Source organism: Bos indicus x Bos taurus, chromosome 29 (assembly GCF_003369695.1).
Source record: "Bos indicus x Bos taurus breed Angus x Brahman F1 hybrid chromosome 29, Bos_hybrid_MaternalHap_v2.0, whole genome shotgun sequence".
Taxonomy (NCBI): domain Eukaryota; kingdom Metazoa; phylum Chordata; class Mammalia; order Artiodactyla; family Bovidae; genus Bos; species Bos indicus x Bos taurus.
Genome location: NC_040104.1, coordinates 6,422,153 through 6,435,336, shown reverse-complemented (window position 1 = coordinate 6,435,336; position 13,184 = coordinate 6,422,153). Strand labels below are relative to the sequence as shown.

General features: G+C 55.0%; 1 protein-coding gene across 8 annotated transcripts in view; it reads right to left on the bottom strand.

Moving 5' to 3' along the window:
- Window positions 1-13,184, bottom strand: part of SPTBN2 (spectrin beta, non-erythrocytic 2) — a 41,513-nt gene that overhangs the window by 11,253 nt on the left and 17,076 nt on the right. For all 8 annotated transcript variants that reach the window (XM_027531540.1, XM_027531542.1, XM_027531541.1 and 5 more), the window contains 12 exons: window positions 12,515-12,627; window positions 12,206-12,393; window positions 10,675-10,792; window positions 9,929-10,087; window positions 9,305-9,607; window positions 7,980-8,133; window positions 6,891-7,761; window positions 4,690-4,827; window positions 3,356-4,112; window positions 2,573-2,775; window positions 1,925-2,015; window positions 1,537-1,683 (listed from right to left, as the gene is read on the bottom strand). In XM_027531540.1, the coding sequence (XP_027387341.1) occupies window positions 1,537-1,683; window positions 1,925-2,015; window positions 2,573-2,775; window positions 3,356-4,112; window positions 4,690-4,827; window positions 6,891-7,761; window positions 7,980-8,133; window positions 9,305-9,607; window positions 9,929-10,087; window positions 10,675-10,792; window positions 12,206-12,393; window positions 12,515-12,627 (3,242 nt within the window). The remainder of the gene's footprint in view (window positions 1-1,536; window positions 1,684-1,924; window positions 2,016-2,572; window positions 2,776-3,355; window positions 4,113-4,689; window positions 4,828-6,890; window positions 7,762-7,979; window positions 8,134-9,304; window positions 9,608-9,928; window positions 10,088-10,674; window positions 10,793-12,205; window positions 12,394-12,514; window positions 12,628-13,184) is intronic.

Below are 13,184 nucleotides of genomic sequence, written 5' to 3'. Positions count from 1 at the left end.
CTTGCGATGGAAGCCTTGCTACTAGGTAAACAGAACCGAGACACTGCCTTCAGGCCGTTTTCCATATGCTGCCAGGACGAAGAGCGCCAGAGCCAAGCTCAGCTGGGTAACTTCACACACCCTCTTGTGCAGTCCTTATGTGGTGATCCGGGTTTTTCATGTCCCAGCCCACTTTCACCCCCATAGCCCCTTCACACATCCTGTGCTCCTGCCAAAAGGACTTGCATCCTTGCCCCCATACAGGTGCCCCATGTCCACACCCCTGGTTTCCCGTTTCTCTACCAAGAAACATCTTTCCCCCAACATCTCTGCCTGTACAAATTCTACCCATCCTTCATGAACTTCCCTGCAGGCTCCTGCTTCCAGGATCCCCACATCTCCTCTCTCCTTAGCTTATTGGGCTCTCTCTGATTACATTCCTCATGTTCTGCTTTGGGCTGAATTTGGCCGTTTATGTGCATGTCTCAGATCCTGGCTCCAGCGTCATCCCTTGAGGGTGGAGCACGCAGTGGAATCACCTTTGTTCCCCATTCAGCGCGAACACCAGGCCTTGCACCAGGCCTAGCACCGAGTAAATATTTGCCGAACAAATGAAGAAACCAGATCCACACTGGTCTCCTCCTCTTCCCAACCGTCACGCCCTTGAGGGAAGGAAAGAGTCTTTTTATGTACCTTGCAGTACCTAGCAGAGCGCTGAGCACACAGGATGTTGTCCAGGAATACTCACTGAGTGGAAATTAAGTTTTACCTGTGCTCAGCTCTTGAAGAAGAGCTGGGTATGGAGACCAAGTGCCAGGAAAGCAAGACTCTAAAGCACCGTTGACAAACTGCGGCCCAAGGGCCAAATCTGGCCCACCACTTGTCTTTATAAATAAAGTTTTATTGGAACTCAGCCGCGCTCATTCATCTATGTATTCTCTTTGGCTGCTTTGTGACACTGGCAGAGTCAAGTAGTTGCAGCAGAAACTGTGTGGCCCATACAACCTAAAATATTTACTTCCTGCCCCTTTTACAGAAGTTTGCTGACCCTGTTGAAGAGTATCATCCTCTTCTGGACCAAGAATAGATATCATGCTGACCCAAAGCTGCAGGCCGCATGTGTGCTAAGTTGCATAGTAGTGTCTGACTCGTTGTGATCCTATGGACCACAGGCCATCCATTGTCCATGGGATTCTCCAGGCAAGACTACTGGAGGGGGTTGCTGTGCCCTCCTCCAGGGGATCTTCCTGACCCAGGGATGGAACCTGTGTCTCTCACGTCTCTTGCATTGGCAGGCAATTCTTTACTACTAGTGCCACCTGGGAAGCCCAAGCTGCAGGCTGGCTCCCTGCTGATTTGTCCTTTTTCAAAGTTTTGGAGTCACTGGCCCATAGGCCTAAGACATTTGTCCTCTAGACCTTGGAGGTTTGGCTTCTAGGGCTCCATGATCTCTAAGCCTGATCCTGAAGCCGGGACCCTCCCCTGCACAGAGGCTGGGATGCTGACGGCAAGAGGCCCCGGATGCTCCCTTCTTGCTGCTGCCGTCCCCTCGCTCACCTTGTCCACCTTGTCCAGCCAGTCTTTGTTGGCGGCCAGCTCGGCCATGAACGCCTGGTGCTTCTGCCACTTGGTGTGCAGGTTGCGGGCCTCATCATAGGACACGTCCTGCGCCGTCAGCATCTTCTCATCAATCCAGAGCTTCAGCTGGACAGGGTGGCGAGCGGGGATGGAGGAGGGCAGAGAGCATTTCAGAGGGAGGGTAGCGTGAGGCTAGAAGGGGCAAGGGTGCATCGGGGGAGCTGGGGGACGCAGGGAGAAGCCAGGCAGGGGTTCACTTGCTCAGCTGACACTGCAGGGGCCTTATTCTAGGCTCAGAGAGTGAGAGTGCTGTGGGAAAGGGGTGGCCAGGCAGTGTCAGAGGTGATGCGGGGGCAGGGAGCTTCACCTCGTGACAGTCTTGTAAGAAGTGCTGCTGCTCTCGGTTGTCCCGAAGACGGCCCAAAAGCTGCTGCACTGCTTCTTGATTCTTCTTGTGTCTGTAATGACAGGCCTTTGTGGAGCCCTTGAACTTGCTCTGAAAGGGTTACGACCCTCTAATTCAGCAGTCCCCAACCTTTTTTGGCACCAGGGATTGTTTTTGTGAAAGACAATTTTTTTCCATGGGCCAGGGTGGGTGCGGGGGATGGTTTGGGAATCATTTAAACACGTTACATTTACTCTGCACTTTATTTCTATTATTATTGCATTGCTGCACCTCAGATCATCAGGCATCAGATCCTGGAGGTTGGGAACCCCTGTTCTATCTAACCTAGATGCTTTTGGTCCTCCTCCTATGGGGACAATACCTTCCAGGAGAACCACGTGACAACCCAGGAATCCTGAGGTCCAGTGTCTGGCTACCTTAGGGGCTTCATTTCACCCCAGTGTCAGGGAGGCAGAACTTCTCCACCCAGAAGCTCTGCAACCACTTGGTTCCTCCTTCTCTAGGTTTGGTCAGCTCCTGACCCCCGTCTGTGGATCTGAGTGCTGTGTTCATCCCGTTTTCACCTGGTTCCCTTTAGGGCCCCCCACCTGCCCACCGTCCTCACGGTACCTCCTCTCCACCGAGTCTGCCTTCTCCTGGATCTTCTCTGCATGGACGTTGCCTTCTGACACCAGCTGGCGTCCGGCTTCCAGAAGACCACGGATCCGCTCACCGTTTGCCTCCATGGTGCTCATGAAGTCTTCCAGTTTTTTAATGGTGGCATCGGCTGCCTGGAGGGTCCCTGGCATCTCCGTGTGAGACAAGACATATTCCTGTGGGAGGGGAGACACTGAGCTCACTGCCCAGCTTCCCAGAAGGAATCTTCGAAGGGTGGCCATCTGAGACATGGACGCTGCCCAGGGTGGGACAGGAGACTCTGGCTCAGAGACAGAGGGATGGTACTGACTATGTGGAAATCTCAGGTTAAAAGGGAGCTGGGCTGGAGTGCCTTCAATGCTCCAAATCCTGCCCCATCTTATTTATAGCTGCTGTTTACATTTCCTTAATAGTTATGACAAGCTAGGTTTTCTATTTCTTCTTATGTCAGTTTGGTCAAGTTACATTTACATCTCTCTTTTTTTTTTCATTCCTTTTTTTTTTGGTGGGGGCCACGCCTCATGGCATGTGGAACTTTCCTGACCAAAGATCAAACCTGTGCCCCTTGCAGCAAAAGTGCAGAGTCTTAACCACTGAGCTGCCAGGGAAGTCCCTCACCCTTTTGGCTGTGTTCCCCCTGCTCATCCTGTTTGCTCAGCTATTCCACCTGCTGCCATTTCTCTCCCCATCCATCAGTCCCTCACATTCCCCTGACCCACTTCTTCCTGGTTCGGACGCTGCCCCCCGGACTCTTACCTGACTGCTGAGTACGCCTTCGGCCTGGCGAGCATCCCGCAAGAAGCCCTGGAAACCATGGGCCTGGGCCAGGCGGCCTTGCCGGCTCTCCCACATGCGGCCCAGCTCCTCCCAGCCAGTTCCCAGTGCTTCCAGTCGCTGCCGCAGGAAGAGGCACTGGGGATCAGCCTGGTCCCGGGTCACCTCCTCACCCACAGCCCGCAGCTGGCTGTACTCGCTCCGGGCCCGTTCCACCTCTCCCCGCAGGGCTGCGTGTTGGGCTAGGAGGGCCTCGGCTTCAGGCAGGGTGGCAGGTCCTTCTTCAGAGGCCACGGAGGTCTGCGTGCGGCCAAGCCAGGCCTGGAAGTCATCCAAGCTGCGCAGGAAGTCCTGCAGCCGCCGCGCCTCGCCCAGCGACTCCTCTCGCCGCCGCATGGTGGCCCTGAGGTCCTCCCAGCCGGCCTGCACCTCTCCAAGCCGGGCGTTGATGGCAGGGGCTTGGGCAGGGTGGCCAGCAGCCAGGGCATTTGCCTCTCGGGTCAGTTCGCCCACCCGCGCGGCGATGGCCTCCAGGTCCCGCTCAGTGCCAGCCAGCTTGCGCTGCAGCGCCAGCACGCCAGCCAGGTCATTACCCAGGCCCTGGGTGGACTCGATGACCTTGGTCTTTTCTCTCATCCAAGCCTGTGTCTCCGTGCACTCTAGGTGGTAGTTCTGGATGCTCAGGGCTGACGTCAGGGCTGCCTTCTTGCCGTCCGCCAGAGACCGAAACTGCTGCCACCTGAGGGCCGAGGGGGTGTCTGGAGTTGCTCAGCTTCCCTGCCCTTTCCAGGTATATTCTGCAGCCTCTTCCTGCTTCTCTCTCCCTTGATTTAAGCTACCACCTGCTGTTTGCAGAGGCTGCTCCCCACTCGTCTGCCCTCAACTCCTTGTCTGCCCCCAGTCCAGGCCCAAGCCTCTTCAAACGACCTTTTTTTGGTGTTGCTGTTTAATCGCTGTCATGTCTGGCTCTTTGTGACGCTATGGACTGTATAGCCTGCCAGGCTCCCCAGCCCATGGGACTTCCCAGGCAAGAATACCAGAGTGGGTTGCCATTTCCTTCTCCAGGGGATCTTCCTGACCCAGGGATCGAACCTGCATCTCCTGCATTGGCAGGTGAATTCTTTACCACTGAGCTGCCAGGGAAGCCCCAGGCAACCTTTAACCCATTTCCATCTCTTTCATCACCAGCCCCCTTCCCCTGGACATATTCCAGATGGCTTTCTCTCCTCGTCTTTAGCCTGTCTTTAGCCTCCATCTCATCCCTACCGACTCCCTTCCGGCTGCCATCCTGTCTGCTGCGTGCTTTCTCACCCCACCTGTGGTTGAGCTGCTTCTGGGTGTTGACAATGCTGTCCTTCCCTGGCGGGTTGGCCTTCAGCAACTGTTCTGCGATGTCATTCACGGCAGTAATTCGTGCAGCAAGTGCGTTCATTTCAGGCTCCAGGGTCTCAAACCTGATGGGTGGAAGAGCTGGAGGTGAGCGGCAGGAGGCAGCGGTGCACTGGGCCACCTCCCTTAGGTGCCCAAGAGAACTCCTCTCTGTCAACATGAGGCTTATGTATAGGGGCCTCTGCATCTCTTCCCTACATGGTTCACAGCATCTGTGGATCAAGGGGGAGCCCCCCACTCCCGCTAATCAACTAGAAAAACTGTCACCTCTAGAGCTGCTCAAAAACGTGGTGAAAATTAAAGGTCAGGAACAGCTGGACAACAAGTCAAACTAATCCCTAGCAGCGGACCTCACCCTTCAGCACAAGCTCCCTTATTCCTCCTGGGACTTACCCCTTAGCTGCCTACGTGGGTCCCACCTTACTAATATGTGTTAAAAGATGAACTGATCATGGCATCCGGTCCCATCACTTCATGGGAAATAGATGGGGAAACAGTGGAAACAGTGTCAGACTTTATTTTTTGGGGGCTCCAAAATCACTGCAGATGGTGACTGTAGCCATGAAATTAAAAGACGCTTACTCCTTGGAAGAAAAGTTATGACCAACCTAGATAGCATATTCCAAAACAGAGACATTACTTTGCCAACAGAGGTCCATCTAGTCAAGGCTATGGTTTTTCCTGTGGTCATGTATGGATGTGAGAGTTGGACTGTGAAGAAAGCTGAGCACCTAAGAATTGATGCTTTTGAACTGTGGTGTTGGAGAAGACTCTTGAGAGTCCCTTGGACTGCAAGGAGATCCAACCAGTCCATTCTGAAGATCAGCCCTGGGATTTCTTTCGAAGGAATGATGCTAAAGCTGAAACTCCAGTACTTTGGCCACCTCATGAGAAGAGTTGACACATTGGAAAAGACCCTGATGCTGGGAGGGATTGGGGGCAGGAGGAGAAGGGGACGACAGAGGATGAGATGGCTGGATGGCATCACTGACTCGTTGGACGTGAGTCTGGGTGAACTCCTGGAGTTGGTGATGGACAGGGAGGCCTGGCGTGCTGCGATTCATGGGGTCGCAAAGAGTTGGACACGACTGAGCAACTGAACCGAACCGAACCGAGGACTAAAAAAATTTAAGTGATAAGTAAGTGAAGCATATCTTTCCCCAGAAACATTTCATATTTTCCTAGAGCAGATTCTGCAAATGGGTCAGACAGTAAATATTTTGGGGCTTTCCTGGTGGCTCAGATGGTAAGGAATCTGCCTGCAATGCGAGAGACCCAGTTTTGATCCCTGGGTCAGGAAGTAAATATTTTAGGTTTGGTGAACCATTTGATCTTTCTCACATGTATTCAGCCAGGCTGTTTTAATGCTAAGGCATCCTTAATGCATCCTTTAATGCTAAGGGATGATATGTAAATGAATGGGTATAGCCATGTTCTGATAAAGCTTTATTTATAAAAACAGGCTGAGGCTCAATTTGACACAGGGGTGGTACTTTCCTGACTCCTGTCATGGGATATCTTGAAAACAAGAAAAAAAATCTTTCATTATATTTTAAAAACCACCAAAAAATCTGACTACAGTTTGAGTAGTAGATGACATCACGGAATTCCTAATTTTGTTTTATCTGATAATGGTATTGTGGGTGGTTCTATGAGAAAAACATGCTTTCTAAATTTTAAGATTTCTTATTCTGTAAATAAAGCTACTTTATGAGAGACTAATCCGTGTCTCTGTCTAAAAGGCTTATAACTTCAAAGGCTTAGCTATTTTAAGTCTGCACAGACAGTGATAAAACAATTTGCTCATATCACAAACTTCTATGTTCCTGGAAAGTACAGGGGTGAAATGTTCCCATTGGAGATTTGCTTTTGAAAAGGAAAATCAGTCTAACAGAGCATGATGCTGATGATTATTGAATCTGGCTGAGTCTGTTGAATAAGGTTTCTATTTCTGAGTATGTTTAACATTTTTCATTAAAACCAAAAACAGACGCCTGCTAAGACTCAAAGTAGGGTAGCAGGAGCAGGCGGGTTATGGCGGGACCTCACCCCACATGCTGGCTCCCAGCTCACAAGGCCAGTCTGGAGGCGGGGGTGGGGGGCGGGGGGCAGGGGCCAGGGCGCCTACCTCTGCTGCACGACCTCCAGGTCCTCCAGGCGCTCAGGCAGGGCGAGCCCGTTGAGCCACTGCTCCTTCTCCTCCACCCAGAGCCCGCAGGCCCCGGCCTCGCTGAGCATGGTGTAGAGCGCCAGGCCGGCCTCCAGGGCGCGGGCACGCTCGCCCGCCCGGGCCCGCAGCTCCTCGTAGTGCCGCTGCAGGGCGGGCACGCGGCCCTGCACCTCCGGCGCGCGGCTCAGCGCGAGGGGCAGGGCGGCCGCCTGCTCCCTCAGTGCGTCCAGCGTGGGCCGGTGGCCCCGGATCTCTTCCTCCAGGGCCCGGTGCTGCCGGGCCAGGGCCTGCGTGGAGAACTCGTCGTGCCCCAGCTCAGGGCTGGACACCAGGCGTAGCGCGTCCACCAGCCAGGCCTCCATGTCGTTGGCGTCCGCCTGGAACTGGTAGAGGCTGGCGGCCTGGGCGAGCCGCTGGGCCCGCTCCTCCGCCAGGGCTTCCAGCCGCTCCCACTGGGCTTGGAGCTCGGCGGTGCGGGCGGCTGCCTGGCCGGCCCCAGGGTGGCCCTCAGCCACTAACTGCTGGCCCTGCTCCAGGGTGAGCTTCAGGGGCCCCAGGCGGCCGCTCATCTCGCCCCGCAGGGCGGTGTGCTTGTTGAGCAGGCGGAGGACGCCGGTCAGGTCCCGGCCGGTTTCTGCCGAGGCCAGGAGGTGCTGCTGTTCCCGCACCCAGGCCTCGGCCTCGCCCACCTCCCAGAGGAAGCGCCAGAGCCGCCGGGACTCTTCCAGCCGGGCCCTGCGAGCCGCTGCCAGTTCGCACAGCGACTCATAGCTCTTCTCCAGGGCAGCCACCCGCTCCGACACCAGCTGGGGGTCACAGGGTTTGTACTCTGCAAAGGTCACACCAGAGGGCCAAGAGCTGTGGCCCAGCCCTCCGCCTCTTGTGTGTGCCCCCCAGTTCTAACCCCCTCACCCCACACTTCTCACTCTGCCACCCACCAACCACCCATCGCCTTTCCTGTCCCCAGGTTCTTCCCGTCTTGCTGCTTCGGCTCTTACTGTCCTCCTTCCAGCCCCTCCCTTTCCCAGTCCCTTCCCCCGCTGTCACCTTTCCCGGGGTCGCAGAAGCGCAGCGCAGAGGCGCTGACCGCCCGCACCCTCTCGGCCTGCACGGCGATGTCGGCTTCCACCAGCTCGTGCAGCTGCAGCAGGTCCTCCACTCCCGTCAGGTGTTTGCCCAGGTCCTGGGACTGCAGCCGGCCCTGTGGGGCACGCCGGGCATGTCGATGCCCGTCTGAGAGCTGCACAGTTCCCTCTGAGCTGAGGCTCTTGCCCCGCCCCACGCACGAACGCGTGCGCGCGCACACACACACACACACACACACACCCCTCGCCCTGTCTTCCAAGGATCAACCACACAACCTGACTCTTTGGGCAGCTCCACTTGATCGCACCCACGTGAGCAAGCCTGCTTCCGTCCATCCGTCAGCCTTCACTCACACACATAGGGACCCCTGAGCTCTGTCCTGGCACCCTGGCCTCTGCACTCAACTCCCCTCCTGCGGAACGATTTTCTTACTAAATCCTGCTCTAGGAATCTCTGCGCTGACTCATTTTCTCAGCCCCAGAATTATCCCCGCCCTCCTATGGTCGCGGCTCAATCCCCAGCCCCCCAGAGAACGTCATTGTCTCTCCTGGCCTATCCGCGTCCCCATCTCTCGCCTGGATCACTGCAACAGCCTTGGACTGGTCTCTCAGCTCCCACTCTGGCTGCCCACAGCCCTTCTTCAAATAGCAGCCAAAGTGACATTTTAAAAAAATGTGAAAATGCAGAATCATGTCTCTCCCCCTTTTCAAAACCTTCTAAGCACCTTCAGTGCTCCACGTTACTCTGAGTAACACCCAAACTCCTTGACCAGGCCTGTGTGCCTTAAGTGAGCTGGCTACTTCCTCTCTGACCTTATCCCCTGTGCCCCCCCCCCCCCCCCGCCCCCGGTGCCTGTTCTTACTGTCCCCGCGGGCCTCCCTTCTCATTGGAACGTGCCACACATGAGCAGGCCCAGGGCCTTTCTGTTCCTTTGGCCTGGAACATTCTTTCCTCAGAGCTCCACTCTGCTCTCAGCATAAAAGGCATTTTTCAGGGAGGCCTTCCTGGACCACTCCATCACGTGGCCTGTTGCTGTTTCCTCATAGGTTTCACACCCAGCTGCTATATTGTTTATGGACGGGCCAAGGGTTTTATCATCAGTCTCCTCCCCCTGGAACGTGAGCCCCACGAGGACAGGGAGCAGTCTGCTTATCTGAACCGAGGACAGGGCCCCAAACTGGTGTACACTCTGCAAAGACCTGGCTGAGCAGCTGAGGGAACCTGCTCATCGCCACCCCCCAGCACGGTCCCGACCATCTCGGCCCGACCGCAGCATCTGCGGGTACCTTCATCTCTTCCATCCAGTCCATGAGGTAGAGCAGGTCCTGGAACACCTTCTGCAGCTCCAGGTTGAGGAGGAGCCGCTCCCGCCGGGCGGCCACCATCTGCCGCAGGAAGTCCCAGAGCCGTGATACGTTGTGCTGCCGCGCGGCGATGCGCTTGATGTCGTGGTAGCGCTCAGCGGCCAGCTCTGCGGCCACGGCGTCCACCGCCTGCACCCGGCCGCTGTAGGCCACGATGTCCGTCTCGATGGCTTCGTGCTTCCGTACCGCTGCCTCCACGGCGGCCAGCTCCAGGCCGAAGTTGTCCTGGGGCGGGGCAGGGAGGGAGGTCTGGGGGCTGGGGGCCACCGCTCTGCTCACCCCCTGCCCGCCCTAGAGCACTTCTGCTGCAAGACACCAGCTCCAGGGGGTGGTTCTAGGCGTCCCATCTGTCCCACCCCGTCCTGGCTCATCAGCCCTATTCCCGTTCAAGCCTCCAGTTCCCGGGTTCTTGGTCTGCTCATCTGAGCCATGGAGTTCTTGTTTCATTAGCTCCCCACGCGGCAGGGTTCCTTATCCACCTCTGTCTCTCTAACTCCCCGTGTCTCCAGACCTGCCTGGGTGGGCCAGGAGCCCCCTGCGTCCTACCTGGGACACCAAGCGCTGGTTCTCACTGAGCCAGGTCTCCCGCATGGCAGCCTTGCGGTCGAAGCGGGCGGCCAGCTGCTCCAGCTTCTCCTGGCGGATGAGCTCTGTGCGCAGGGCTAGCTCGCGCTCGTGCTCGGCTTTCTCGAGCCGCTCCCAGGCCTGCAAGGTGGAGACCGTGGAGACCAGGTTAGCGCCCAGGAACCAGGGCTCAGGAAGTGAGGGTGGGGAGGGCTGAGGGGGATTGGGGGTGGTGCGCAGGGTGGGTCCCAGGGCAGCTCGGTCTAGTGGGTCTGTGGAATGCGATCAGATGCCTGTGCAGGGAAGTGTGAGGAGCCGGGCAGGTGGTGGCTGTGCCACAGAACCACGTGAGAAACACGTCTGCTGGGGACAGAGATGGGAGGGGCGTGGGGACTAGTGGAAATCGCTGGACTTGTCTGCGGTGGTGGGACTGGGGGGTGAAGTCTGTTAACTTCTGTTAATCTTACGTTGTTTGTGAAAAAAAAAAAATGAAATAAAAGTAGGGCCAGAGATCTGGGGACATGCTGAGCAAGATAAGGGGCTGGGATCTAATTTTTGTAGAGAGACAGATGGAGGCAGAGGGGAGGACGTGCGGGACTGGGAGAGGTCATGGGAGTCCATGACCACGGGAGTTCCATGGGGGGCAGCCGGGCTGAGGGTTCAGGCGGGGACAGGAGGGGCTGCGGCTGAGGGTGGGTCGACCGGGACACAGAAGGGAGGCTGTGGACCTTGTTGATGTCGGAGATGAGCCGGCCCTCGCGGGGCGTGTAGACCTTCTGGTTGTTGGCCCGCAGCTTGCTCTGGATGGTGAAGAGCAGCACTTCCAAGTTGCCTTTCTCGGTGAACCTGAGGCAGGAGGCCGAGTCGGGTCAGAGGCAAAGCCCTTGAGGGGCCTGGGGTCTCATTATGTTTCAAAATGAAGTGTCTCGTGTTGCTTTTCTTCTCGGAAAAGCTTTGTGGGAAAGCCAGAAAATCCTGGCAAAATCCTCGTTTAAAAAGAACCTAATTTTATTTATTATTTTTTAAGGATTTACTTTAATTAACTGATTGGACCGTGCTGGACTCCAGTTCTTTAGCTGCAGTATTCGAACTCTTAGTTGTGGCATCTGGGATCCAGTTCCCTGACCAGGGATAGAACCAGGCCCCCAGCATTGGGACTGCGAAGTCCTAGGACCACCAGGGAAGTCCCAAGAACCTAATTTTGAAACAACTGAAAACTACACAGACGCAAGCACCGTCCCCCTGGGCAGGCGAGTCTGCAGACGGGATCACATGAGAACCATGACTAACATTTGTTGAGGACTCGCTCGCTGACCGCCAGGCCCTGCTTTCAGGGCTTTGCATACATTAACTCTTAGCTCTCACTACATGCTCCCATAACCCTCATTTTCCCGATGAGAAAACCGAGGCACAGGCAGGCTAAATAAGATGCCCAATGCTCACCAGGGCTAGATGGCAGAGCTAAGATTTGAACTCAGGTACTCTGAACCTTGGTCGCTTAACCCTTTGCTCTCTGCTGTCTTCTATTATGTTCCATGGACATCTTTTCAGGTCAATAAACACGTTTCTTCAATATTGTTTTCAGTGGCTGTCCCATGACTTATTTTTCTTTTACAAAGGTCACCTTCGTGAAAATCCTTAAAGCTACATTTTTGTTTAATGCCCAGAAGAGGACTTTCTGGGTCAAAGGGCACACCTCAAATCATTCCCCGGAAAGCGCAGAAAAGGGTGTTTCTGGAATAATACTAGTTTTGGAGCCAAAACACGTTAACTCCGAAAGAGGTCACAAATAAAAAATCGAAGTTTTAGCATGTTCTGTGTAGAACTGCCCAACAGTCAAGCCACACTTCAACAGTCGACTGCTAAAATACATAAATGATAAGAAGCTGTGCAGCGCGGAAGTGACAAGCCACACACCTGTATTGCCAGCAGTGACCACCTGTCAGGTCCAATGCCCTGTCCTTAAACTAGGATTGGGTTGTTGCAACACCCAGACCAATCTTATCTGAGCGGACTGCACCAGCTCTATGTACTACAGCAATCATTTCCATAGCATGATTTCGTGTAATGGATAATTATTTTTTTTAAAAAATTGCTTTGGTGCTGCTCCTGGCACTCTGAGCTGGGGGAATGAGCAGCCACTGAATTTCTGTGCTGCCAAATTTCTCTCCCAAAAGGCCCCCCTAATTTAGGCTTCCTGTGTGTGAGCACAGCTCAGGGCAGGCCAGCTGAGGCTGGGTGACGCCCAGGGACACCTACTTGGGTGGCTTTTCCACGGTGCGGTAGGAATTAAAGGACTGGAGCTGGTTCTGGACTCCGCTCAGGGAGTTGGCCAGCTGCCGGTCATTGAGGGTCACGATGGTCTGCTCGATCCACTGGAGCAGCTCGGAGGCCAGGGATTCATACTTCTCCACCAGGCGCTCTGCCTCCATGGCGTGGTCCAGCACCTGTGAGACCGCGACGTGGGGTCACCGGCCCAGTCCTCCCCTGCCCCTGCTTCAGGGGAACAGGACCCCAGGTCAGGCCTCCTCTGGACTGTACGCCCATCAACCCCATGCTGGAGTGTACCTTGCCAATTCTTTTGCCTTCCACGGCCAGGGCTTTCATCTTGGAGAAGTAGTGGTAGTAAGTAGCCACATAGGTAATAATTGATTTCTCATCTGGTTGGTCCACATTCACATCTGAGAAAAAGGATCACTCAGGTCAGACAAAGATTAGAATCCTGCCTCCCAGAAGTAGGCCCACAATCTGAATCACTTACTCCAGTCCCAATCCCAATCACTTACTCCCCTCCCAGCTCCACGAGGTTATCTCTCCAGCTCCCTTCAGAGGAAAAATGACAGATTAACCATTTGGACTAAAAGGGCATGAAAAGCTAACTTCTTTCCTCTAAGAAACAAGCAGAGAATAAAACCCAGATGCCCAAAGAGGCTTTTACCCAGTTTTCCCAATGGGGAGACCAAAAGGAGTTGCTTGGAGGAAGAGAGACAAGAAACAGCATTCCTACTTGGGGATGGATTGTGGGCTTGTGGGCTGGAAAAATGTCCAAGAAGTCATGCAGTTTAGGGGCACCAAGACAGAAGGCACGAATGAAGCCTGGGATGTCCAGAGGATGGACCCAGGGAGCCCTGGGAGCAGGGACAGAGGCCAATTCTCAGGGCCATCTCAGGACACAGGCATGGCTATTTCTTCTTTTTTAATTAAAAAAATTATTTTTGGCTGCACCTCACAGCATGCG